We start from the raw sequence: 26,904 nt of genomic DNA, 5'->3' as shown, positions 1-26,904 counted from the left end.
TTGATTAATAGAAGTAGAATACTGTTTTATATCTGATCTAGGCAAACTCAGATTAAGTTGCTAAACTTGAAAATAACACACACACATACACAAATTACTTTTCTTCCTAGGGAGTGCTAGCAAGTTGGCAGAGAATACCTAACTCTGCACCTTTGCAACAGTTTGAAAAGTGATAATCGTCCATTCCTAGCACAGCCAAGTTGCAAAGGAGTTGTATGTCTCTAAAATACCTGACAAAAGGATGTTTTAAGTTTTTGACTTGGTCTCTTCTCTCTCATTCTCTCAGAATACTTCAGGTCAGAGTAGAGAAAGTTACTAGACCATAATAACATCCAGGTGGCTAGATCCACCGAGGTGCAACACAAAACAATTAGCATTTGGGAATGTTAATTAGAAGGAAGCTAGAAGAAAAGTTTGGTGCTGGGGCAAGATAAAGGATAGATAATTTATGGGTAAAACTACACTTCAGAAAATTGATAATACCAACTAAGAATAGAATTTTGCTCATCTGTTGGACACTCAATTAGGAAATGTTCAAAGAAGTGTGAAGAAAGGCTGTAATTGATATTCCTTAAGGAGAAGGGGAGTGCTGGTCAGCTGGAAAAGATGTTCACTTGCAATATACCTCACACTTATTAGCTCTCACCATAGTTAAGAATTTAACTTTAGGGCTCTGCTTCTAGGTAAATAAATATATTTTGAGTTTCAAACTGACTTTATAAAGCACATTTTTTGGATATAAATTGTATATTGGAGACTACCTCTTAAAACATTACTAATCAGGGGTCTGCAAACATTTTTATTCAAGGGCCACGTATAGTAAATATTTTAGGCTTTGCAGGCCATCTAGTCTGTGTCACAACTATTCCGCCACTGTAAAACGAATGAAACCATAGGCCATAAAATGAATGAACATGGCTGTGGTCCATAAAACTTTATTTACAAAAATAGGAAGCAGGCCAGGTTTGGTCATAGGCCATAGTTTGCCAACCCCTGCACTAAATGGAAAAGACTTAGGCTACCCTGTGCCTTTTAGTTTGTTTTTTAATACCCTGCACTGTCTCTGTACAAATTCTCAACGCTATTTTATTTAGTTACTTCACGGAAACCAAGGGAAGATGAAAAAGATGGCCAGGCATATAAATTTGTGTCACGATCTGAGATGGAAGCAGATATTAAAGCTGGAAAATATTTGGAACATGGGGAATATGAAGGAAATCTCTATGGAACCAAGATTGACTCTATTCTTGAAGTTGTCCAAACTGGACGAACTTGCATCTTGGATGTCAACCCACAAGTAAGCTGCATGATTCCAAAGATATTTTTTAAGTTTTATTTCCTGTGGAGTTTTTGTTTCTTCTTCAGATTATGAGGGTGGCTCTTTCCCTCTATTACTTGTGACAATAGAGAACCTTATTATGCATCAACAACTAGTTAAATAAATCTCTGATCTGTTAGCCAACAGAGGCATGGATAGCTATAGAAGCTTGATAGAAGTTTAGTATTTATTTACATGCTTAAGTAACATATAAATGCATGTGTTAGGAAATTTAAAATTTGAACAAGGCTGAAACATAAGGAATAAAAATTAAAGTCACACCCCTTCCACCCAGCACACACCCACCCACTCACCATTCATTTCATTCTCATTCCATGTCTCCCTTATTGACCCCTTCTCACCATCCTACACTCAACCCAGTGGGTTTTCTATTTTTGTTGTTGTTTCTCTTATACATAAATGGAAAAATTTTATACAGATTCTTTAACCTTTTTTCATTAAACAGTATTTCTTGAAGATCTTTTCATGTTAGGTACTGTAGAGATTTTTTTCTTTGTAATTGCTGCATGGTATTTCATAGTGCAGATATATATTTATTTATATAACCACTCCAATTAATGGACACTGAAATTACTTCTGCTTTTTCAATATTAACAGAATTCTACAATTAACATGGAAAGCATTTACATCATTCTTGATGATTTGGGGATCATTAAGTTTAATACTTTCCTTGGTTCCAGGGGTACCAGAAAGTAGTGAGATTGAGGTCAGAACAAAATTTAATGGATCACCATTTTAGGAAAGTACTGTATGGAATCAAAAGGATAGAAGGGAGCGGGGGCAGATAGCAAGTATTAAATTATGTCCTTTATCTTGAGGAAGAGGGCAGATGGACGTTGATTATTTAGTATAAACTAAAGGGTAACATAATTCAAATTCTAATCCTGTATAAATTGGTTTGTAATTGTTCTTCTACACAGGCCCTGAAAGTGCTGAGGACATCCGAGTTCATGCCCTATGTTGTGTTTATTGCTGCTCCCGAACTAGAGACGTTACGTGCCATGCACAAGGCTGTAGTGGATGCTGGTATCACTACTAAGCTTTTGACGGTAAGCAGTTCTTTTCAGGCTAACAGTACTATTTTCCTCCTAAAATTTTTCCTTTTTCTTTTGGGCATGTTTAATTCTATCCATATTTATGAAATAAACACACTGTATAAGGTATTGGAGAATAAAAATTTGTTCCCTAGATGTAGTTAGGATTTGGAACCGTATTGCTTTTACTTAGAAACCATTGTTCACGCTATTTTAAAACAAGTTTACTCCCCCTATGTAAATGAAATGGACCAATGTTAAAAAGTGCATATTAACCTAACTCCCTCATTTTACTAATGTGGAAACTGGTCCCGAAGACCAATAACAAGTATGTTCATCATAAGGTTTACTATTGGTAGAGTTAGGTGTTCTTTTAGTTGTTACATGTCTTTTTCTCTTGTTCTTCCTCTCTTTTCTCATGTTACGGAAAATTTTAAATATGTACAAAAGAGGGAAGAAATGAACTCCCAAGTACCCATCACTTAGCTTCAATAACACATGGCCATTTTTGTTTCACTTAGACCTCTCTTCACTTCCTCCCTTACCATGAATTATTTTGAAGTAAATCTTTGATATTATATCAACCATAAGTACTTTAGTATTTATCTCTAAAAGATAGACTTTTTGGATATAACCATAACACCATTAGCATATCAAACATTAGGAAGAGCAACTTTTTCTCAATATCATCAATATACAGTCTGTATTTGAATTTCCTCAGTATTTATCTTTTTTTTTTTTGACAGTTTGTTCAAATCAGGATCCAAGCAAGATTAACATGTTGCATTTACCTGATGTCTTCTAAATCTCTTTTTTTCCCCCAGCTTGAGGTATAATTGATACACAATAAACTGTACACGTTGAAAGTATACAACTTGGTAAGCTTGGGCGTATGTATACACGCATGAAGCTACTGCAGTCAAGATAACAGGCATGTCCCTTGTCTTCATAAGTTTCCTTGTGCCCCTTCAGAGTCCCTCCCTCCTCCTCCTACCTCTTCCACACTATAGGTGATAAGCCTTGAGATCAGGTAGTTTTAATCCTCTTTGTTCTTTTGCAGGTTGCTCCATGTGTCTACTGAACTTTATGAATATCTGAAATATAGTTATCAATGTTTTTATATCACTGTCAACGAATTCTAACGTTTGCATCACTTCTGAATTGGTTTTGACTGAGTGACTTTGCTCCTCATGGGTCTTATTTTCTTGCTTCTTTGCAATCCTGGTAATTTTTTATTGGATACCAGACATTGTGAGCTTTGTCCTGGGATGCAGTAATGTGGAAACAGTTTGTTCCTTTCAGATCTTGCTTTAAAATTTTGTTAGGTAGAACCAGAGCAGTTCTCATTCTAGGGGCAATTATTCTTCACTACTGAGGCAAGACCCATTTGAGCACTCTCCCAGATGGCCCATGCGACGTGAGGTTTTCTGTTCTGCCTGGTGGGCATGGGTACTATTTCTGGCTCAGAAAGAATACCTCTCATCCTTTCTGGTGGTTCTTTGGCGACCCTGGGTCGTGGTAACGTGCACAGATTGGTATTCAGCTGAATGCTGGAGGGGGACCTTTACCAATCTCCAGAGTGCTCTCTCCATACTGCTATTCTATCCAGTATTCTGTCCTGCAAACTCCTGCTACTTTGTTCTCCCTGGGCTCTCAGCTCTGTCCCAACTTAGAGTCCAGTAGTGTCCTCCTGGGCTCCACCTCACTGTGTTGCAGCTTGGAAACTCTTTCAAGCCAGTAACCTGGGGTAATTGTAGGACTCACCTCATTTGCTTCCTGTCTCTCTGGAGTCCCTGTCTTCCATTACCTGATGTACAGTGTCTTAAAAAGTGTTCCATACATTTGGTCTGTCTTAGTTGTCAGGCAGGAAGGTTAGTCTGATATCTGTGATTGCATATTAGCTGGAAGCAGACCTCTCCCTTTAGACTGTTTTAATCTATAAATCTTCACTGCCTCCCTCCCCTCTCTTTTCACCTTCTAACTTAGTTGTTTAAAAAAACTGGGTCATAGAAAAACTGGGGCCTGATCTGTAAAGTTCCTCAGTAGCTCTTCACCTAATGATTTTAGCAATTTTTATTGATCTTTGCCTGGCTCAGTTAATTTTTTAGGAATTGTGAAGTGGTGGTATTCCAAGTTTGTCATTTGTTCTGCATTTATAAACTAGAATTCTTCTAAATAATAACTTTTCCTTATCAACTAGTTGATGACTCTGAAGTAGAGTATATATAGGAAAGTCAGAACATAATGCTTGATACTTCCCCTTTAAGGGTCAGTTTTCAGAATAATGGGTTTGTTCAGTAACAGTCTCCAGAGGCGACAGGTGACCAAATAAGGTTTGTGGTTTTTTTAGTTTCATCATGAGCACATGGATTTAAACTTACTTGATGTGTTTTACTCTTTTGCAGTTATTATTCTTATTGATGTTCAAATCGCCCCACCTTTGACCAACAGGGGCTTATTTAAGTTGGCCCTTGAGACCTATTTCATGAGCCTAATCGTCTGAGATAGCTTCCTTGCTATATGACAAATGCTCCAGGCTCATCTTGTACATTTTCTATGCCAGGCCAGGAATCAGTTACTTCTCCAAGAAGCTCTGGTTCCTTTTAGAGTAAATGGTATTTTAGGACCGTAATACTAGGGGTGCACATTGTCCCAAGATGGATCATTGTTTCTAGCTAAATGCACCTTTTAGGTAGACAGAACTAGTTTGGTTATGTGCTTTTCTGTTTGTATGTTTGAAGGAAACTAAATCATGAATATATATTGATACTTCCCAATCAAATTCAGGATTACAGGGTTTTATTTAACCTCTTTCATATATATAACTCCATTCTCCTAGGCTGAGTATCCCAGTTCTCAAAAACACCGGGAGTGTTAGAATATAGCACATAATTGCTCATTTGATTCATCTCACAGTACACGTACAACAGTCTGAAAATAAGTGTACAAATACTACCAGGTATGATTACTGTGAACTGTCTCTTTCTCCTTTATCCTTAGGGTTTATCCCACTAAGCGTATACAGTCAAATCAAATCGCTGTGTTTTAAAGTCACTTGGAATACTCTCTGTGTACTTAGGTCAGCTATTACTCTCTGATGTTTAAATTGTCCTGTCTTCAGCTAAGAAGAGCCTATTCATCTTGTTTTCTGAGTCTTTTTAACACAACCCCATGAACTTTGATGTGCTTCCTGGTATGACGAGCTGCTCCAGGTTATCCTTACACATTTCTTGGCCCAGATCTGGAACCAGCCTTCCAAAAGCCCTGGTTCCTTTTAGTGGGAAATGGTATTTAGAGATAATACAGAAGCTAAAGGTGTGCATTCAACTTAGTTTGTCATTGTTTCTAGGTCTTCTCAGTGGCCAGATGAAGGAAATATATTTTCCCCTTTTGGAAAATATACATCATTAATTCAGTTGGATAGTTTCAACTCACATTTTACATTTTTACTTCCTGGACTATGTTTATCTTTTTTTCCTCCTATGCTGAAAGTCTTGGTTCCTGATGACATTAACATAATTTCTGACTTTACATGTGTAAACTAAACACATACTATATATATAATTTCTGAGTAACAATATTAACATTAACAGTATGATTATTGAAAAGTTTTAAGTTTCAGACTTAAACTTTTTTAAAAAAATTGTTCTTATGATATATCCCTTGAGTATTATTTTAAAGTCGCTAAAATAATTCTTTTCTGTGGTTAAGGCATCAACTTGAAACACAGATTTGTTTCATTTTGCTTTTGCTTTTTAGGTATTGCTCTTTTTATTTTTATTTGAATTTGATTTTGTTGTAATATAATTCTATACATTTTCATAGTTTCAAAGTAAATCTTAAAAACAAACAAACAGGGGCTTCCCTGTTTGTGGCGCAGTGGTTGAAAGTCCGCCTGCCGATGCAGGGGACACGGGTTCGTGCCCCGCTCTGGGAAGATCCCACATGCCGCGGAGTGGCTGGGCCCGTGAGCCATGGCCGCTGAGCCTGCGCATCCGGAGCCTGTGCTCCGCAACGGGAGAGGCCACAGCAGTGGGAGGCCCTCGTACAGCAAAAAACAAACAAACAAACAAAAATCTAGCCTTTCCCTATCCTCTCTACTCTATTACCTCCTACCCACATAGTCATTTTTACAATTTTTTTTTAATATAAGCAAGTATGTATGTGTATCCTCCTTCCCTCATTTCTTACATAAAAGGTAACTTACTACATACAGTAGTCTGCCTGCGTTTTTCACTTACTAATATATTCTGGAGATCATTCTAGAGCCATACATAGAGATTTTTTAATTCATTTTTCCATCTATATGGTATACTCCATTATTGTTACAGGATTGTTATTGTCAAAAAAGAATTTTTTTTTTATTAACGACAAATTGCTAATGACTATTAGGTAAGATTTGTTTACAAGTTGAATTGTGGCCTGTTTATACATCTATAATAAAAGATATTTTAGTTGTTTCAAATTGATTTCGAAATCTTAGTGAAGATATTAACTATAGTACTAGTATCCCTCAGGCTTAGTTGGGAACCCAGTTCTCTCTATATACTTTCCTTTAGGTGTTTTCACCAAATCCACTAACTTACATATCGTTGTTATGCTGATGATTCCTAATTTATATGTAGATAACCCAGACCTCAGAGCTCCAATTTATATAACCATTACCTACTTAACGTTACATCTGCACTTGAATGTCTCACAGACATGTTAAACTTAACATGTACAAACAAAGTAGAATGTTTTGTTTCCTCTCACCAATATCGTGTTTTTCACACTCCCACCCCCTCAACTCTGCATCTTCTGCAACCACCCATTTATTCAAGCTAGAAACTCGAGCTATTTTTTTTTTTTTTTTGCGGTACGCGGGCCTCTCACTGTTGTGGCCTCTCCCGTTGCGGAGCACAGGCTCCGGACATGCAGGCTCAGTGGCCATGGCTCATGGGCCCAGCCGCTCCGCGGCATGTGGGATCTTCCTGGACCAGGGCACGAACCTGTGTCCCCTGCATCAGCAGGCGGACTCTCAACCACTGCGCCACCAGGGAAGCCCCTTGAGCTATTTTTGATTCATTCATATTCCTCACTTTTCATATCCAGCCCATCAGTTAATCCTGATGATTTTATCACCAAAATATATTTCTAGTCTGGTGTCATTTCCATCTTCTCTGCCACCATCATAATCCAGAGATGTCTTTCCATTGCATCTAGGTCCTCCATGACCTAGCCTGGGCTATCTCAACTTACTACCCACCCTCCCTAAGCCTCCATCCATCTTGGTCTTTCAGTATCTTAAACACATCTGGGTGATTTTCCTCCTGAACTTTACATTCCTATTTCCTCTGCCTGGAATGGTCTTTCTCCCACTATAGTTCTCAGTTTAAATGTCATTTACTCAGTTTAAATATCATTTATTCATTTGTAGAGTATTTGTAAGCACTGTGTCTAAAGTAGATCTCTTAAAATTCTTTGTTCCTGGTTGGTTTCTTTCATAGTACTTATTACAACTTGCAGGTTTTTGTTTATTTGACCTTTATTTGTCTCCTCCACTGGAGGGTAGGAGCCCATTCTCTCTCATTCATTTTTATATCCACAAATTATGAAATATAGTAGACGCTTTAATAGGAGCTCAGTATTTGAAGAACATGTAGAAGCATTATGAAATTTCATAACACTTGCAATTTAATGAAAAGCTTTACTTGCTCATGCAAAACCCATTACTTATTTATTCCCCCACATTGTTCCAAAATGACTAGAAATATTTTATGAAATATAAACAGTACTAGCTAGAAAAATAGATAAAAGTGTGTGTGTGTTGTTGGGGGTGGGGAGCATGGACAGGCAGCCTTCAAAATACATTTCTGAGGTTCTTTTTCTTAGAGAAAGGCAGCAAATTTGGCTTTGAGCTTAACAGCCGCTGCAGATTGGGTTCCATGAGTTACAGAATCCATACGATAAAAATGTTTTGAGAAGGGTGATGCAGTTGGGCTAGAGACCAGTCACCTACAAGAATTCTTTTATTACTTTGGGTTTCACCCCAAGATATTGTCAGCAGTCTTTTAATCAGGAATCTTACCTTAGTATCAGTGAAACAGAAGATACAGAATACTCATAAATTCAAACATGAGTGCCAGCTGGAAAGACTAGGATATGAACAGATGGTAATGTCTTTTTTAACAATCTATATAGATTAGATTTTGAGGATTAGTATCAGAATCACAACAAACAAATATCCAACCTACTGATTTCATTTTGAGTTGGTTTTGAGCAATTAAATATACATTATGTAAACTTGTCCTTTTAAAACTCTTTGACAGGACTCTGACTTGAAGAAAACAGTGGATGAAAGTGCACGGATTCAAAGAGCATACAACCACTATTTTGATCTGATCATTGTAAATGACAATCTAGACAAAGCCTTTGAGAAACTACAAACTGCCATAGAGAAACTGAGAATGGAGCCACAGTGGGTCCCAATCAGCTGGGTTTACTGATGATTCAATAAGGTTCACAATTAAAATAAAACTTTCAAAAAGTGACTGCAACAAATAAACCTTCTACTGAGAAAATACATGCACAGATAGAAGATATCTGCCAAGTCCAGGCATTTTTATTGTGTAGATTGAAGTACCAGTACACTATTCTGGATTTTTATAGAAAATGTGGTTGGGAAGGTGTACTAATATATAATTTATCTTAATTTTTCTAACTTTTTATGAATAATCTTTCTATTCATATCACATAAAGAAATGCGTTGAAGCATTTTGTATATGTTTTGATTTAGTACCCTTGCCTTTTTCATCAAAGGAATTTTCAAATCATTCACTCTAACATTGGTCTCATATTTTCACTGTGATAATGAATACTTGAAATAGTTTTGTAAAGCTGTCATTTAGTTCAGTATTTAGTGAAGGGTCAGCTACTCTTATTAGGAGAAAATAATGGTTTATTGGCCTTCTTTCCTAATATGTATAATTTCTTACAGAAGCAGAATTTTAATGTCAGTGCTACAGCTAGTCTACTACCATCCAATACTGACATCAGAAGTCTGCTCAATGCTACATAGTTTCATTATTACAGAGATGTATGGCTATCCACTTTAATTTACGCAGCTATATTAGTTTTTTCCCTTCATTCTCTCTCGTGAAAATATGAAGAGCAATACTTTGCACTCTCATTTGTTGCAGTGACAGGCTGATGCTTCGTTAACATGTACACAACAAGCAAGGCCGTGCCAGCTGAGAGGGTGCCTTATCCTGCAAAACCTTACAGCAAAATGACTCTGAAAGTTGATTTATTTGTACATGTAAAAATTTAACTAACAAAAATGAACCTATTGCTTTATACAGTTTTTTTATTAGGATATGGTCAGCAAATGTATCACACCTCTGAAAATTTCTGTGATGCTGAAAAATGCCTCCAAGTTTGCAATTGGGGGGTTTTGTGAACAATCAGTGTGCTTTTGAAGTGTGATGTGATCATTAGGGTATTTTTTCGGTTTGTTATGTTGTGAACCAAATCCATTGAACGATTTATGAAATTTGGAAATAATTGTCAGCTGTTTTATCTCAATATAATATATACATTATATAATATGTACATTGTATGTATTATATAATATATATTAAATAATGTATTATATATATTTTTTACATTTCTGTTAGGAAATGTACTTTTTTGTTTAATGATTAGGAAAACAGTTCTCCGTCTTTAGATGCATTAACATATACAAATTTCCAAAATTAATCTCAGTTAATATATTCTTTTAGGGTTCTTAGATGGTATAAATTCTTCCTAAAACATATTCAGAGATGCAGGTCATCATTAAACTAAGTTAGCCATATTTTATATTGCTGCTAGCTTTTCACATAAACAGTATTTACACTTAAAGGGTTAGGTGCTTAAATACTGGTGGTCATCTTTGTCTGGTGCTAGGCACCAGACACCTGGCTGCTGAATTTGTTTTCCCCTCACCAAAGCTGTCACACGGAATGCGGCCAGGAGGACTCAGAGGGAAGAGAAAATACATGGCATTAAGCAGCATGCACACACTGTTCTTCACAATGAGACCGAACACTCAAGTTGCTGTATGGTTAAGATTGGAAATCCATAGGTGTTTTTTTTCATCCAGCATTTCATATCCAGAACACAAATTCATGTTCTTTGTCCTAGGATAGGAAATTGGTGGCAGAATGGATCACACCCTTTTAATAACTTTGGTAACTTTTAAACCACATATATTTACATCAAATTCTTGGCTTCTCAAAGCAACATGAATCAAAGCACAGTGTCGAGATGATGTCCCATGACTTAGTGTCTCAACACACTGTAAGCTTTAAGAGAAATTTTATTTCCACATTCTCAGGAAATGTGCTGTCTTCTGCGGTGTGCCTTCATGCTGCTGTGTGGAGCCTCTTTGGAATCATTGTAGCAGCTCAAGAAGTTTATACACAAAATATTTTACCCATCTTGACACAACAGAGATGATTTTTACATCATATATATCTTAAGCCTTATCATATGGTATAAAATGCACATTATTTAGAAAACAGACTACACTTAAAGGAATTATTTCTATTATAAATGGTATTCATGACTAACTACTTAGTTAATACGAGATGCCTCCTAATATAAAATGGAACAGTGCAGTTGATTTCATTTCAGTCGAGATGCCAGAGCTGAAGAGAATAAATTTAGAAAAGTTTGTTTATCTCAGTAAAGAGTCATTGAACTTGAAATTCAAGTCCCATCTGGGTCTGCAGGAACCAGCAGAGCTCTGCTGGGGCAAGGAGTCCCAGAGGCTCTGGGATTCTCCTGAGGCAATGAGAGTATAGTTGTGATCAACGAAATGTGAACCTCTCTTGTAGGAAAGGTCTAAGATAATTAGCTTTACTAATGAGAAAATAGTTTAAAGTGATGTTGAACAATTGGTAATAGTTAAAATATACATGCACGTGCATATGCTTTTGGGAAACAATGTGCCAGTACACTAATGCACCTGAGGATTCCTTGTGGACAGGTGAGTATCCACATTCAGCATTCAGGGCATGACTGTTTATATACAGCTAAATATTATATATATTTTTTATTTTTAAATATACAAGTACCCCATATCCATAGAGTTGATGTCCCTGGATGAATCATTTAACCGTAAGTAGTAGAATATATGTGATGCACTCAAGTAGAATTTGACTTTTATTACAGCCATGCCTCGATTATGCAGTCTCAATTTCTGTTTGATATTCGGATAGTATCAAATAAAATACTATCCAGTACATCAGAACTTTGTTTACTTTTGCCAAGTCTAACCATACCATTGCTGAAGATAGCTTTCTAAAGTAGAAATCGTATCATAAACCCAGTACAGCAATAGTAGCCTGAACCCTAGATTCTAGAATCTAGTAAATTTCATATAATAGCTTATAAGGACAAGTTTTCTTTAAAAGAGCAAATTGGATATTAACACAAATTTAGAAAATAATGCAAATTAGCAATAAAATACGTTAGTGTAGCATTATAGACTGGCCAGATACTAACTGCTTTGACCGTAATATCCCAGTGACAGTAGAGGATGATCGTTGCTTTAAAGATTCATTTAAATTTGTACTTATTTCTATGGATAACAGTAAGTGTCATGATCCAGTAATTGGGGTTGATTTTTATGATGGATAGCCATGGAGTTAGGTACAATTATTTTAAATTTGTAAACACTGAACATAAAAGTTTTGAAAATTGGTCAAAATAATGATCTGCTTAACATTGTACTTACACGGCTTCTGAAACAACACCCCGTTTTCCAGAAATCACAGGCTAGGGAGCCAATAATTTTATAGTAATGAATCTTTATACTAAGAATGGAAAAAGCAATCCTGAAGTTTTATGTATATAGATAGCAGGTCATTTTTTAAACGTTTGAGTCACCATATATAATATATATATTATATATATATATTATATATATATATGCACACAGCTATGTGTATAATATGTAAAAATTCTCCCAAGATACATGAATAGTAAAATTAAATCTGTTCACCCACGTAATTATAACTAGTGCTTTTACATTTTTAATTACTCCCTATTCTTAGACATTATGAAACTTTTTTCACATTGTTTTCATAGGCTCTGGCTTTACCTTGAGGCAGATACTAATCCCCTTTCTGAAAAATATATTTGGAATTAAGCTCAGAAAATTATTATAACTTAGTTTCCTTAGGGAAAAAGGACAGAGTCCTAGATGGAAGCCTCTTGGGAAATACTTATTTAAACCTTCAAGTGAGTTTGTGATATGGTTCCGGCTTAGAGATTATGGTACCTGCCCTCCTCTTGTTTCATTGGATTTGTTGTGAGAATTCATGTAATAACATCTGTAATAGATTTGGAGTTCTTGGGAGAAATTCAGAATTTTAAATAATAGGATTATTGTATATAGTACAAGTTAATATTATTCACAGACTTTTAAGAATACAGTCGACTAATAATTCATGAGTTTTTACGTATACATTGTGTATCTGCGGAAGATAACAATTATATAATTTTTTTAAGGTAAGATTATTTTTTAACTGCATTTTTGTTAGCTTCAAGTTTTATTCATTTTTAATATTTCCCATAATTTGTCATGTTACTTTGTGTGTTCCTGGAATGATCTAATGCACAGAATCAAAAATGAGTCCTTAAAAACACTAAAAAGTGAAGGAATGGTATCTCATTTCTAAGGTAAGAATTTAAAAGCACGTTTGCACTACTTCTGCAATACACTGTACTGCTTTCTTTAAAATAGTCTCTCTTGATAAAAATAGAGCTGGTGTACTTCTACTGGTTGAGATCCTAATTCTGACTCCTGACCATGTGACCTTTGGTAAAATTTATATCTCCCTTTAGTTTTAATATTACACTTGTTAAATAAGGCTAACTTATATTTGTCTTCACCTTAAATTACAAGAAGTAATTTATAACTCTGATGTGATACATGCTAAATTGGAAAATCCTTATTAAGCTACTTTATCTGTTTATTCACTTACCCTGAGGTTGCTTATCTTTTAGTTCTTTTAAAATGTACCTCTTTTGGAGGTAACATAGTGATTGGTGCACACCATTCAGAAATTCTACCTTCAGTTTTAAAACAGCTCTGAGGATGCATTGATAGTTCCAGCCTGGAAGAGGATGTGTTCTGCTCTCTTAGTGGTCCTGGTCAGGAGGTCGTGAGTTCAGAATCCTACTCTAAGTCCAAACCTTTAGCAAATCCTTGCTACCTTGACCACTCACAAGTCAAACAAAATTTAAGTAGGCAATCCACAATTTAAGTAAGCATCCAAAGACACTCTGATGTTTGCCCCTTAAAGCTGCCCTACCTTATGCCTGAAGTTTATCACTGCAGCCCTATTGTTTAGTGTAAGTTTAAAAGGCATCTGTTTCTTTAAAAGGGGAAACACATTCAGTTAGGTCCAGTTAGGGGACCTTGAATCCAACATAATATGAATGCATTTTAGATTTGTTCTCTAATTGCTTCAGGGCCATTGGCTGATACTGTAGTGCTATGATAAATCTGACTTGCCTCCACGTGCCAAAGTCGGTCAGAAGTGACAATTTTTTTTTTCCCTACCAGCTTTTACTGTTTCTAATCTCTGGCACAAACTGAATGAACACATCTACAGGTAGTGTAAATGCCACTTACAACTTGGCAGATTAAATGCCTCAGTGCTTGCAATGTCTTGCAACTCAAGACAATGGGACTTGTCTTGAGTCCCATTGAACAGGTATTGTCACTACCACAGAGTAGAAGCCAAAAGGTCTTATTTTAAAAGTTGGAAATAGATGTCTTTACTGCACTTCAGCAATAGCATGCCAGGGGTAGAAACATACAAATATGACAAGCCATGCCTGAAATTTGACCTTCCTTGACTTCCTCAGTCAAGGTGGCCTGGGAGCTTGGAGGAAGAGGGAAACTCCTCTGCTATGTATTACTAACCCAGAAGTCATTACCAGTTAAAATGTGTGGCTCTCATCTTACTCTTAAATAGGAGAGGCAGGCAGTGGTATGAGTAACCTTACTTTGGAGACATAAACCTTGTTCTGGTAAACATGGTCCAACTGAGAGATGCCTTAAGTCTTCTCAGTAAAACCTGATTTGAGGAATAGCTGATCTCCATCTGTAACTGAAATACAAGGTAAATATTTCCTTTGGCTGTGTGTCCACTTTAAAAAACAGCTGCTGACTCCTGTTTTTTCAGTAACATTGATTTTTAAGAAAGTGGTGTCTTGGATTTTGCTATAGAAGAAGGAGCACTGGGGTTCAGCAGCTGGTATAATTTCCACGTTGTTAGCTCTGTTAGAGCCCATGATAAGAAATTGATGTGAAGACCTTGGGGGACTTTTTTTCCATCTCTCTTGGTATATATTTATTTTGAACACATATGCATGCTCCTTTTAACCTCTGGTCTTTGAAATGATTGTAGAAGAGACCTTTTTGTTTTTGTTTGTTTTTTAATGGAGGGCAAAATGCTTGTTAGCAACCAAAAAATCAAAGCTGAACAAGCTGCCAAAGTAAGTTTCTGGTGAAAAAAGTTTAAAAATAAAATTGCTACTGCTTTCCAAGTAACTGTATTACTAGTTCCTGTATAAAAGAAACATTATTGCTGTCCTTGTATAAATAAAATTTTCCTGCAGTACAATTAAGTATTGATTTCTCAGAAACTGTCCCTATAAATTTTTCTTTTCACATTATTTCCATATGTTGTCCAAAATGAAAGTTACTGAAATGTCCAATCTGTGAGATTGCATACTCCTGGTAAAATATTTTTGTATATGTAAAGAAATAAATATTTAATATTGGGAAAATGTAGTGTTTCATTTATAGGTAGAACCAAGGCTTGGAGATAATAAAATACAGAGAGTATCAGATTAGCTTCACCAGTTTCTTTTAAATGCTAATAGTCTTTGTTAAAAGCCTCTAATGTTATTTTAGATTTTCCCACCAAAATAGATCAATTTTTCACTTGCCTCCCTTTTTTCACAAGGAAATCCTAATTATTGTTTCGTCTATCCCAGCCCAAAGATTCCGTGGCTTTCAAAGATGACTTCTTCAAGGAAAGATTTCCAGAGACAGGGAAGGTTAAAATACAGGATCAAGAAAAGACCTCTAAGCTTAGATGGCATGGAATACTAGGACCATTTCCCAGCTAGCCAAGAAAGAGAAACCCTGGTGGGAAAGACAATGCCTGCTGTGGCACACAGCTCAGCCCTGAAGCCTGCGGTGAGAAAGGGAGGTGGACCCACCAGACTGGCCAAGGGATGGAGGCGTGAATGTGGGTGAGTGCAGGAAGCCTGTTTCCAGAAAAGGTACTTTGGCAACTCTTTCCCAAGCTAGTTTCCAGGATTCTATACCTCATACTTCAGAAATTGCTAGTCTAGTGTATTTCTGGTATTTCTGAAAGAATTAGTCTTTTAATTGAAATATAGCTGCTTTACAATATTGTTAGTTTCAAGTGTACAGCATAGTGATTCTGTATTTTTACAAATTATATTCCATTATAGGTTATTACAAGATCATGGGTATAAATTCACTATGCCATACAGTAAATCCTCACTGCTTATCTATTTTCCATATAGTAGTTTGTATCTGTTAATCTCATATCCCTAATTTGTCCCTCTCCCCTCCCCCTTTTAGTCACCACAAATTTGTTTTCTATGTCTGTGAGCCTGTTTCTGTTTTGTATATACATTCATTGGTATTATTTTTTAGATTCCACATGTAAGTGATATCATATAGCATTTGTCTTTATTTCACTAGGCATAGTACTCTCTAGGTCCATCCACATTGTTGCAAATGGCAGTATTTCATTCTTTTTTATAGCTGAGTAATATTCCATTACATATATATATATATATATATACACACACACATCTTTTTTTTGAATTTTATTTTTTTATACAGCAGGTTTTTATTATCTATTTTATACACATCAACATATACATGTCAATCCCAACCTCCCAATTCATCACACCACCGCCACCACCGCCCGCCACTTTCCCTCCTTGATGTCTGTATGTTTGTTCTCTACATCTGTGTCTCTGCAAACTGGTTCATCTGGACCATTTTTCTAGGTTCCACATATATGCATTAATATATGGTATTTGTTTTTCTCTGACTTACTTCACTCTGTATGACAGTCTCTAGATCCATCCACATCTCTACAAGTGACCCAACTTCATTCCTTTTATGGCCGAGTAATATTCCATTGTATATATGTACCACTTCTTCTTTATCCATTCGTCTGTTGATGGGCATTTAGGTGGCTTTCATGAACTGGCTATTGTAAATAGTGCTGCAGTGAACATTGGGGTGCACGTGTCTTTTTTTTTTTTTTTTTTTTTTTTTTTTACAGCTTTTCAATATTTTTTTTTAACATCTTTATTGGAGTATAATTGCTTTACAATGGTATGTTAGTTTCAGCTTCACAACAAAATGAATCAGTTATATATACACATATATTCCCATATCTCTTCCCGCTTGCGTCTCCCTCCCTCCCACCCTCCCTATCCCACCCCTCCAGGCGGTCACAAAGCACCGAGCTGATCTCCCTGTGCTATGCGGCTGCTTCCCACTAGCTATCTACCTTACGTTTGGTAGTGTATATATGTCCATGCCTCTTTATCGCTTTGTCACCGTTTACCCTTCCCCCTCTCCATAGCCTCAAGTCCATTCTCTAGTAAGTCTGTGTCTTCTTTATTCCTGTTTCACCCCTAGGTTTTTCGTGACTTTTTTTTCTTAAATTCCATATATATGTGTTAGCATACGGTATTTGTCTCTCTCTTTCTGACTTACGTCACTCTGTATGACAGACTCTAGGTCTATCCACCTCATTACAAATAGCTCAATTTCGTCTCTTTTTATGGCTGAGTAATATTCCATTGTATATATGTGCCACATCTTCTTTATCCATTCATCTGATGATGGACACTTAGGTTGTTTCCATCTCTGGGCTATTGTAAATAGAGCTGCAATGAACATTTTGGTACATGACTCTTTTTGAATTATGGTTTTCTCAGGGTATATGCCCAGTAGTGGGATTGCTGGGTCATATGGTAGTTCTATTTGTAGCTTTTTAAGGAACCTCCATACTGTTCTCCACAGTGGCTGTATCAATTTACATTCCCACCAACAGTGTAAGAGGGTTCCCTTTTCTCCACACCCTCTCCAGCATTTATCCTTTCTAGATTTTTTGATGATGGCCATTCTGACTGGTGTGAGATGATATCTCATTGTAGTTTTGATTTGCATTTCTCTAATGATTAGTGATGTTGAGCATTCTTTCATGTGTTTGTTGGCACTCTGTATATCTTCTTTGGAGAAATGTCTATTTAGGTCTTCTGCCCATTTTTGGATTGGGTTGTTTTTTTAATATTGAGGTGCATGAGCTGTTTATATACTTTGGAGATTAATCCTTTGTCAGTTGCTTCATTTGCAAATCTTTTCTCCCATTCTGAGGATTGTCTTTCCATCTTGTTTATGGTTTCCTTTGCTTTGCCAAAGCTTTTAAGTTTCATTAGGTCCCATTTGTTATTTTTGTTTTTATTTCCATTACTCTAGGAGGTGGGTCAAAAAGGATCTTGCTGTGATTTATGTCAAAGAGTGTTCTTCCTATGTTTTCCTCTAAGAGTTTTACAGTGTCTGGTCTTACATATAGGTCTCTAATCCATTTTGATGTTCTTTTTGTGTATGGTGTTAGGGAGTGTTCTAATTTCATTCTTTTACATGTGGCTGTCCAGTTTTCCTAGCACCACTTATTGAAGAGACTGTCTTTTCTCCATTGTATATCCTTGCCTCCTTTGTCATAGATTAGTTGACCATAGGAGCGTGGGTTTATTTCTGGGCTTTCTATCCTATTCCATTGATCTGTATTTCTGTTTTTGTGCCAGTACCATATTGTCTTGATTACTGTAGCTCTGTAGTATAGGCTGAAGTCAGGAAGTCTGATTCCTCCAGCTCCGTTTTTTCCCCTCCAGACTGCTTTGGCTGTTCGGGGTCTTTTGCGTCTCCATACAAATTTTAAGATTTTTTGTTCTAGTTCTGTAAAAAATGCCACTGGTAATTTGATAGGGATTGCATTGAATCTGTAGATTGCTTTGGGGAGTATAGTCGTTTTCACAGTATTGATTCTTCCAATCCAAGAACATAGTATATCTCTCCATCTGTACACCACATCTTCTTAATGCAGTCATCTCTCGATGGGGACTCAGGTTGCTTCCATGTCTTTGCTATTGTAAGTAATGACGCTGTGAACATTGGGGTGCATGTATCTTTTCAAATTAATGGTTTCATTTTTTCCAGATAGTGGGATTGCTGGATCACGTTAGTTCTATTTTTAGTTTTTGAGGAACCGCCATACCATTTTCTGTAGTGGCTGCACTGATTTACACTCCCACCAGCAGTATACAAAGGTTCCCTTTTCTCCACATCCTCTCCAACATTTGTTGTTGTAGGCTTTTTGATAATAGCCATTCTGACCAGTTTGAGGTGATACTTCATTGTGGGTTTGATTTGCATTTTTCTAATAATTAGCAGTGTTGAGCATCTTTTCATGTGCCTGTTGGCCATCCCTATATCTTCTTTGGGAAAATATCTATTCACGTCTTCTGTGCATTTTTTGATTGGTTTTTTTCTATGATTGAGTTGTATGAGCTGTTTGTATATTTTGGATATTAACCCCTTGTCAGCAGCCTCATTTGCAAATATTTTCTCCCATTCCATAGGCTGCCTTTTTGTTTAGTTGATGGTTTCATTTGCTGTGCAAAAGCTTTTAAGTTTAACTCAGTCCCATTTGCTTATGTTTGCTTTTATTTATTTAGCCTTGGGGGACTGATCCAAGAAAATATTGTTATGCTTTATGTCAAAGAGTTTTTCACCTATATTCCAAAATAAAAATAGGTTTTAAGTAAATCATCCCTTGGTATACATGGGTGGGCATCTGTGGATTGTATAGTACTGTAGTGTTTATTGAAAAAAATCCCCATATAAGTGGACCTGTGCAGTTCAAACTCATGTTGTTCAAGGGTCCAACTGTGTGTGGTTCATTCTTCCGTCTTATACTACCTGTTAGTTTTCTATCACTGCAGTAACAAATTACCACAAACTTAGCAGCTTAAAATACAAACTTATCATCTCAGTTCTGTAGGTCTGAAGTCCAACACAAGTTTCACCAGGCTAAAGTGAAGTTGTCTCCCAGGCCCTGCCCTGGCTCTTACCTGCAGGTCTGGAGGAGAATCTGCGTCCAGGCTCTTGCATGTTGTTGTTGGACTCCAGTTCCATGCAGTTGTAGAACCGAAGTCCCCTTCCTTGCTGGCTGGCTGACTGACTGCTCTCTTGTCCTTGACCTGGCCCCCTCTGTCCTGAGAGCCAGTGACAGCAGTGAATTCTTCTCATGCCTCCTCTTTCCTGCATTTTCTTTGGCCAAATCCCTCTCTCACTGACCCTTCTGCCTTCTTTCTTTTAAGGCTCCACCCAGATAATCCAGAATAATCTGTCCATCTCAAGGTCCACAACCTAAAAACACCTGTGAAGTCTCCGTTTGCCAGGTTCTAGGGATTTATTAGGTCATGAACACATTTTAGGGTCCCTTATCAGGCCACACCACACGAGCTAATCATGTCAGCATTTCTTCCTATATCCATTTATGAAACAAAAGTGGTTGTGGAAACATCAGCGTTAAGGTGGTGGTTCTGTTCTAGGAAATACTACTGTATTTACTTGCTGTTTTCTAGGTGTTCTGGGATACTAGAACTTGTTTCCAAATCTAATTATTGAAAGAAGTATGGTTCTGGATCTCAAGCAGTAAATAAACATACATTTAAAATTAATATTTAATGATGAGGAAACTAGTTAGTTAGAAGAACCTTTTGGAGGCCCAGTCTCACCCTCACTGGAGTCCAGCACTGCTTACTACCTCACCCACCAGATCCCAGTGGGGGTCTGCTGTAGCAGCATAAGGCTGTATCTTTTTCTTTTTTTCCAATATCTTTATTGGAGTATAATTGCTTTACAATGGTGTGTTAGTTTCTGCTTTATAACAAAGTGAATCAGCTATATGTATATCTCTCCATATCCCTTCCCTCTTGCGTCTCCCTTCTACCCTCCCTATCCCACCCCTCTAGGTGGACACAAAGCACCGAGTTCATCTCTCTGTGCAATGCGGCTGCTTCTGGCTATATCTTTTTCAACAGCTAATGTCTAAAACACAGTCCAGCAAGATAACTGGCCAGTCTTAGACAGATTGCCTTAGTTGCTGTAACCCAAACTTCCAGCACTTGCTTAGATGATGGCATCTTTTCTTTCTGTCTTAAGCCTATCTTTAGTTTTTGATGTTTTGGGTTTTTTGTTGTTATTTTTAAGACGTACAAAATTGTAACAGGAAGAGAAGGGTGAACCACTCCCCCCAGTGCCTCTTGCGCCCCAACCTCTAAATCCTTTCCTGTAAACTCTTAAATGAGGGTTCCCATGCATTGTGATACATGTATATCTGTTTTTCACACAAGTAGATTCATATCACACATTCTCTCTGCAGTATGTTCTTTATACTTATTTCAGAAAACCAGACAAGAGGCATGTATAGTACCACCATCTTAACACAACTATCTTGACTTTTGAATGTTCTTTCCAATTTGTGAATAAGGTGCTTATTTTCTACGTTGTTGCCGCCACTCTGTGTCCTTCTTTTATATATCATAAGTATTTGCATAATTTTGTCTTATTTTAATAGAGGTCATGAAAGGGTTATTTTCATTTCTTCCTTATTAAACATTCATTAAAATCTCAAGTGCAGAAAGGGAATAAGTAAGTGATGCTGAGGTGAAAAACAGGTACTGAGTAACACAGAATGTTTCTAACAACTGCTTGCCCTCCTGCTCTTAAAGTAAGAAATTCTAGCAGTAGGTCTCAGCAGCTTCTTGCTAAGGGAAAGCAGAAGTGGCTTCAGAGCCCCAGTGGCATCAGGAGCACTCAAGAGACAGTTCAGGCTATTAATAGGAGAAGGATATGAAAGCAGAAGGATATGAAAGCAGAATGAAGAAGAGAAATATATACAATTCAAAGTTTCCTTTGATACAAAATGTAGTATTTTACAAATTCAACATCCAGAACGCATGGGAAATCCACACATTGCTCTAGACCTAGGACTGGTACATTCATCAAAGCACGGCAAAGTCAAAAGGGATAGAGCTTGACCCTAAGGAACAGTGTCCTGCTGTTAGAGTCTTCTGCTAAACAATAACCTCTGTACTCTAGTGGCATTTACAGTTCGTTTTTCAATTAATCAGTCACTGCATAGCATACGGCACATTCAAAATGGAGCCTTCTATGAAGAAAAATTCCTCCCCACAGCATTCACAAATTTTTGGATCAAAGCATCAGCCTCATCTGTTTTCAACAGGAAGTGGGAACTAGATGGACCCATTTTTCTGCAGAGAAAAGATCTGAATGTACTCTGGCTTACAATTCTCAACTCTCCTCCAGCTCTTTATGTGCTGGGGTCTAACTCGGACACTGGGTTACCAGCACAAGAGGATCTCCTGTGAAAAAGACACTGTACACAGAGTACCTGGTGGCTAAATTTGAGGCGATTCATATGCAAAAAGTCACCACTTATTAAACTGTTCCGTAAGTTCATCTCCTAGATCAGCCTTTCGATCAACCTTTAACATGGTGATCTAAGCCCCAAAGGCAGTATCTTAATGATGCTGAGAAATAGCCAGGCTTGGCTGATAACACATAGAGGCAGACCTCAGAGATCCTGTGGACTTGGCTGCAGACCACTGCAGTAAAGCGAGTCACACAAATTTGTTGGTTTTCCAGTGCCTATAAAACTTATGTTTATACTATCTTATAGTCTGGTATGTGTACAATAGCATTATGTCTAAACAATATATATACCTTAATTTTAAAATACTTTATTGCTAAAAAATGCTAACCATCATCTGAGCCGAGTTGTAATCTTTTTGCAGTAGTATCATCAAAGATCACCATGACAAATATAATAATAATGAAAAAGTCTGAAATACTGGGAGAATTACCAAAATGTGACACAGGGACAACAGTGAGCAAATGCTGTTGGAAAAATGGCACCGACAGACTTGCTCGACTCAGGGTTGTCACAGACCTTCAATTTGTAAAAAAAAAAAAATGCATTATCTGCAAAGTGCAATAAAATAAGGTGTACCTGTAATCCACATATGACACTGTTACTGTGCTCTGCCCAAAGCACACAGTCCATTCAGGCTTATATAAAGAATCAGTGGGAAAACGTTAGGGTCCTTCGGGGTGGTAACTTTCACAGAAGGTTGCAGTCTCTCCAGGTTAATGTCAGCTGAGGCAAACAGACGCTGCACGATCCCAAACCTTTCTGTATCTTTCAGTGGAGCCAAGACTGGGTCTTCAAGATCAGACACACCATCATCAGACAGAGCACGGAGCTGAAATGACACATGTAAACAAATCCATCAGAAAAGGTTATAGAAAATCCACATCATTGGCTAATAATGTTAGCACTTTTAACTAATTATGGGGGAAAAATTAAGTTGTTTACATTCCCCAAATAGAGCAGGGAAAACCCTTAGGCTGTAACAGGATATATTTGGCCCAGGCCAGGACCTCCACTTCGCCTGGAGTCCTCTGACCCAATCCCTACTCTCTGAACTCTGTCTTCTACTGGATCCAACAACTCCAGTAGATTAGAAAGGTCAGCATATAACTTTCTTATACACACAGTATGTACGGTTTGTTTTTTTTAATTTTAATTCACCTATTTATTAGAATGTCTTACATGTTTGCATGAACTCCTCAAAGGCAGGTACCATGGTTTATTTAGTGATGCTTCTTGCCTTAAGCTCTTCCTTCCACCTGCGACATCCTTCCTCCAGAGTTCCCCACAGAACTTTCCTTCTCATCTCTGAGCTGTTCGTTGAAATGCCACATCAGAAGGGCCTTTCCTAATCCTCTCTCCATTGAGCCACTCGCTACCCCCATATCCCAGCCACTATTATTTTATTGTCTTCATATGCTTGCTGTATCTGAAATTATCTTCCTGACATTCCCTGTTTACTCTGTTTATTAAAACCTAAGCTGCCCAGGAGAGCAGGGACCTGGTCCATTGTGCTTACCTCATACCCTGCCTAGAACATCGACCCTCAGTTGAACGTTAGTTCTTCAGAGAGGTCACATCAAACAAACACTGCTCTAGTTGCAACTGCTCAGAACCTGTGAAACTTTGCTTTTAGGGTCTTGAGCGGTGCCTCTGCACAGTTGTTTTTATCTTTAGTAATTACAAATTTGCCAGTAGATTTGAATTTTACACAGGCACTCAGAACCAGATCAGATTAATAATGTAGAAAGTAAAATTTAAAATAAAAAATGAAGCCTTATAAAGGTATGCATGAATTTTAACTGAATCTGAAGGGAATCCAAAAGAATTCCAGACATGTTCTGAGCACTGATAATAATCTTTCTTACTAAAAGTAATAAGCAACTTGCCCCAGGGGCTGAAGGGCAGCACTCATTTGCATATAAAGGGACTTGTGTGTCTGTTATCAAAATCAGCCTTACAAATCTACACCTTGTAGATTCACCCAATGCAACTCACACAGTGTAACCACAGGTTTCCCGTTACCACGTGGCCTAGACTGTAAATTGTAGCTGATGCTTTAGGGAGTGGATCTGGCCTGCTTCTTTAAGCATGAGCACCACATCCGGTGATTTAAGAGTGAGCTCCACTGATGCAGCACAGTGGGCTGTGTCCTGGGTCTGGTGGAGAAGCACCCAGCAACATCCTGCCTTCTTCTCTGAACATCTGCCAACCCCAAGTGCCCAGAGGCACTTCTCAGTATAAGAGAGATTACAGTCACCCAAAGGGGGGGGGGCGGGGAAATGTGTGAAATTAACATTCCCTCCAGATGATTCTCACTTTCTCACCAGCTCTTTCACCAGTTCGCAAATGTGTTTGTTAGTGTATCTGACGCGGTTCTTTCAAAAGCCCTTCAGCAAGCCTCTCAAAGTTACTCTGGCCACCAGACAAGACAGGCATGCAAGGAGATTTCTGTACCCTGCTGTAAGTAAATACCTATAGGAAACATAAGATACCCAGATTCCTTCAGGAGGCAGGAGCCTTGCGGTCCTAACAAACGTTGTTATGAGCTCTAGGGGAGATTAAAGACCTTCCTGAGTGTCTTCGCATAAAGAAAAATTACTTCTTTATGTTGAGCAGCCCACAAAGGCAAAGAGATGACTCTGTGGGTGGGTAGTTTTGCACCAAGGTAGAATACCAGCTGTGCTGGGACTCCAAGTGCGTCCTAATGGCTACTCCCAGAACACCAACAGAGCAGAACTTGGAAGCAACCCAAAGATCAAATCCTAGAGCAGACCTGCAGGGAAGATGACAACTAACTGTGAGCTGGTTGGGAGAGGGAGGGAGTTAGCTAATGCAGTCTCGGCAGTATTTTCTTTTTTATATACTTCCTGAATGCAGTTAATGACTTGGTAAATACACGGTGAGGGCTGACTTGGGAAATGCTAAATACTTAGTTGCTGCAAAAGGGAGCTAAGCTAGAAAGCAGAGTTACTGTCATTGCAGACAATTAGATAATGATACATATTGTTTCCATAACCAAACTGCGCCATCAGCCTTTACCCTCAGCTGGCCGCACCACGGTGGCATGCTGGCTCATTTTCAAGTAGTTCAGTTTTTGTGGTCAAAGTACAAGAACACAGCATTCCTCTGCACAGGTAGAATCTGCTTTCGGTTGTGAATGACATCTAAACTGCTCCTTGGAATGAAGCCTTGCTGCAGTCTCTGGATGTCTTTGCTACGCCAAGAAGTACCAAAGGCATAACCACAGTGCTCAAAGTTCCCAGAGTAGATGCACAACAAACTGCAGGGTCCTATCTAGGCAGTCTACCCCAATACCTGCTTCCCAGATCTGGGAGCAGAGCTCTGAGCTTTGGTCCTTTGGGTCTACATAGCATGCTGGCCTCAGCCCTTAGTAAGCAGGCCTCAAAATAACATAGCCGGGTATCCTCTGCTTCTCTGCCCTAGGCTGAGCAACACCTGCAGAAGCTACAACAGAGGAGCTGCCCCAGCCTACTGATGGTCCCTTCTATTGATGACCCAGTTTGTAATTTAAAAAGGAAAAGCTTAACCTTGACTTTCAGGGCTAAGCTCATCATTACCTAGCTTTTGCTCTTGCCATGGCATTTCCTGAGGGCATGAAGCTAATGATATTCCTAGGAGAAAATGAAATGTCTCCCTGAGACAAAGCAGTCCTCTTGAATACCTCCCCTGTTGAATTTGATGCAGAGGTGAATCGAACTGGTCCAGCCACAGAACTGCCATTGCAAATAATGTGGTGTCAGGCCCCTTCCCTGCAACACTGGCCAAAATTCTCTCCAAAAAAATGCAAAAATCATGAGATTTGGAGTATAAATATAAGGTTTGAGTCCTAGCCCTGCTAGCAAGTTCTTCAAATAACTCCTTTCCCTCTGAGCCTTAGCCTTCCTATGGGGTGTGTGACGTGGGCAGGGTGTAAAAAAGAGAGAGATTAATAATACCTGTTTTAACCTATTTTGAAGGGCTGTTGTGGATGAGAAAGCCTAGCGAGTTTTATCAGCTGTTAGGTGTCCATCTCCTCATCACTTCCCTGTTCCTGCCCATCCCCAGGTCCTCTCTGGGAGGTTCTTACCAGATGGCACAGTGTAGGAATAATCTGGAGCTTACAACAAGTGCCCAGCAGACCTGCTGCGTTATCTGGCATTTCTGCAGGAGGAAAAAAAAAAAAAAATCAGTCACCATCAAAAAGCACCCATGGAAACAGAGCCAGCCCCCGAGCTGTACCTAATTTATATATCCTCTACCAGTCAGGCAGAGGATATGCTCAGTAATTGTAGAATAAATGAATGAATGGGGCTAAACTGGCAGCAAAGGCCTTTTAGAAAATAGATGTAGGGACCAGGTAACTAGCTCTGTGTTCACCAGAGGATATTTCTTACATGCAATTGGCCAATCAGAAAGAACGGTACAGACTCAGGGAAAAGTGAATCAGCATAGAAAAGTAGAAAGAACCTGGGGTTTGGTGACAGAAGAGCTATGTTTGAGCGCCACTAAATATTTGGGAGCGACCTTGGGTATACCTCTCTCAGCAAGGTTCCTCATTTGCATACTATAGATTTTCTTTTTTTCTGCCTATGTCAGAGAACTATGTAAACTATAAAGGGTTATACCTAGGTCACTAATCATTTGGGGGAGAAAGATACAATGTGGTCTAGTCAAGGGGTGGCACAGCAGACCTCTTGAGCCCAGGACTGTGCAGGGCCCCCTGGCCCACAGCTAGCTCAACACAAGGGTACCAGTGGCAGAGAGCATTGGCACAGAGCTGTATAAGGCTGGGGGCTGCCGCAGAAGGGTCCTGCCAAGCCCCAGGAAAAGGAAATCCAGATCAGTGTTAGTCAAAACCAGTTTTAAATACCTCCCAAGGTAGAACAGATGCAGTTGCTAAAAG

The 26,904-nt window shown here is 38.2% G+C and overlaps 2 protein-coding genes across 7 annotated transcripts in view; one reads left to right on the top strand and one right to left on the bottom strand.

The window, feature by feature from the left end:
• The window catches only part of PALS2 (protein associated with LIN7 2, MAGUK p55 family member), a 102,863-nt gene extending 93,855 nt beyond the window's left edge, over nt 1-9,008 (top strand). For all 5 annotated transcript variants that reach the window (XM_060304526.1, XM_030857366.2, XM_060304523.1 and 2 more), the window contains 3 exons: nt 1,095-1,297; nt 2,260-2,388; nt 8,685-9,008. In XM_060304526.1, coding sequence (XP_060160509.1) covers nt 1,095-1,297; nt 2,260-2,388; nt 8,685-8,861 — 509 coding nt within the window. In that variant the 3' untranslated portion in view covers nt 8,862-9,008. The remainder of the gene's footprint in view (nt 1-1,094; nt 1,298-2,259; nt 2,389-8,684) is intronic.
• The window catches only part of GSDME (gasdermin E), a 102,763-nt gene that overhangs the window by 9,176 nt on the left and 66,683 nt on the right, over nt 1-26,904 (bottom strand). Inside the window, exons 9-10 of one of the 2 annotated variants that reach the window (XM_030857368.2) lie at nt 26,089-26,162; nt 22,578-22,830 (exon numbers count right to left, since the gene is read on the bottom strand). In XM_030857368.2, coding sequence (XP_030713228.1) covers nt 22,600-22,830; nt 26,089-26,162 — 305 coding nt within the window. In that variant the 3' untranslated portion in view covers nt 22,578-22,599. Of the gene's footprint in view, nt 1-20,499; nt 22,831-26,088; nt 26,163-26,904 lie in introns of those variants that run through there. The other variant, XM_060304527.1, reaches the window with a different exon arrangement.

This window comes from Globicephala melas, chromosome 9, assembly GCF_963455315.2.
Source record: "Globicephala melas chromosome 9, mGloMel1.2, whole genome shotgun sequence".
Lineage (NCBI taxonomy): Eukaryota > Metazoa > Chordata > Mammalia > Artiodactyla > Delphinidae > Globicephala > Globicephala melas.
Note: the sequence above shows the minus strand (reverse complement) of the source record. Positions and strands in the feature narration are given on the sequence as shown.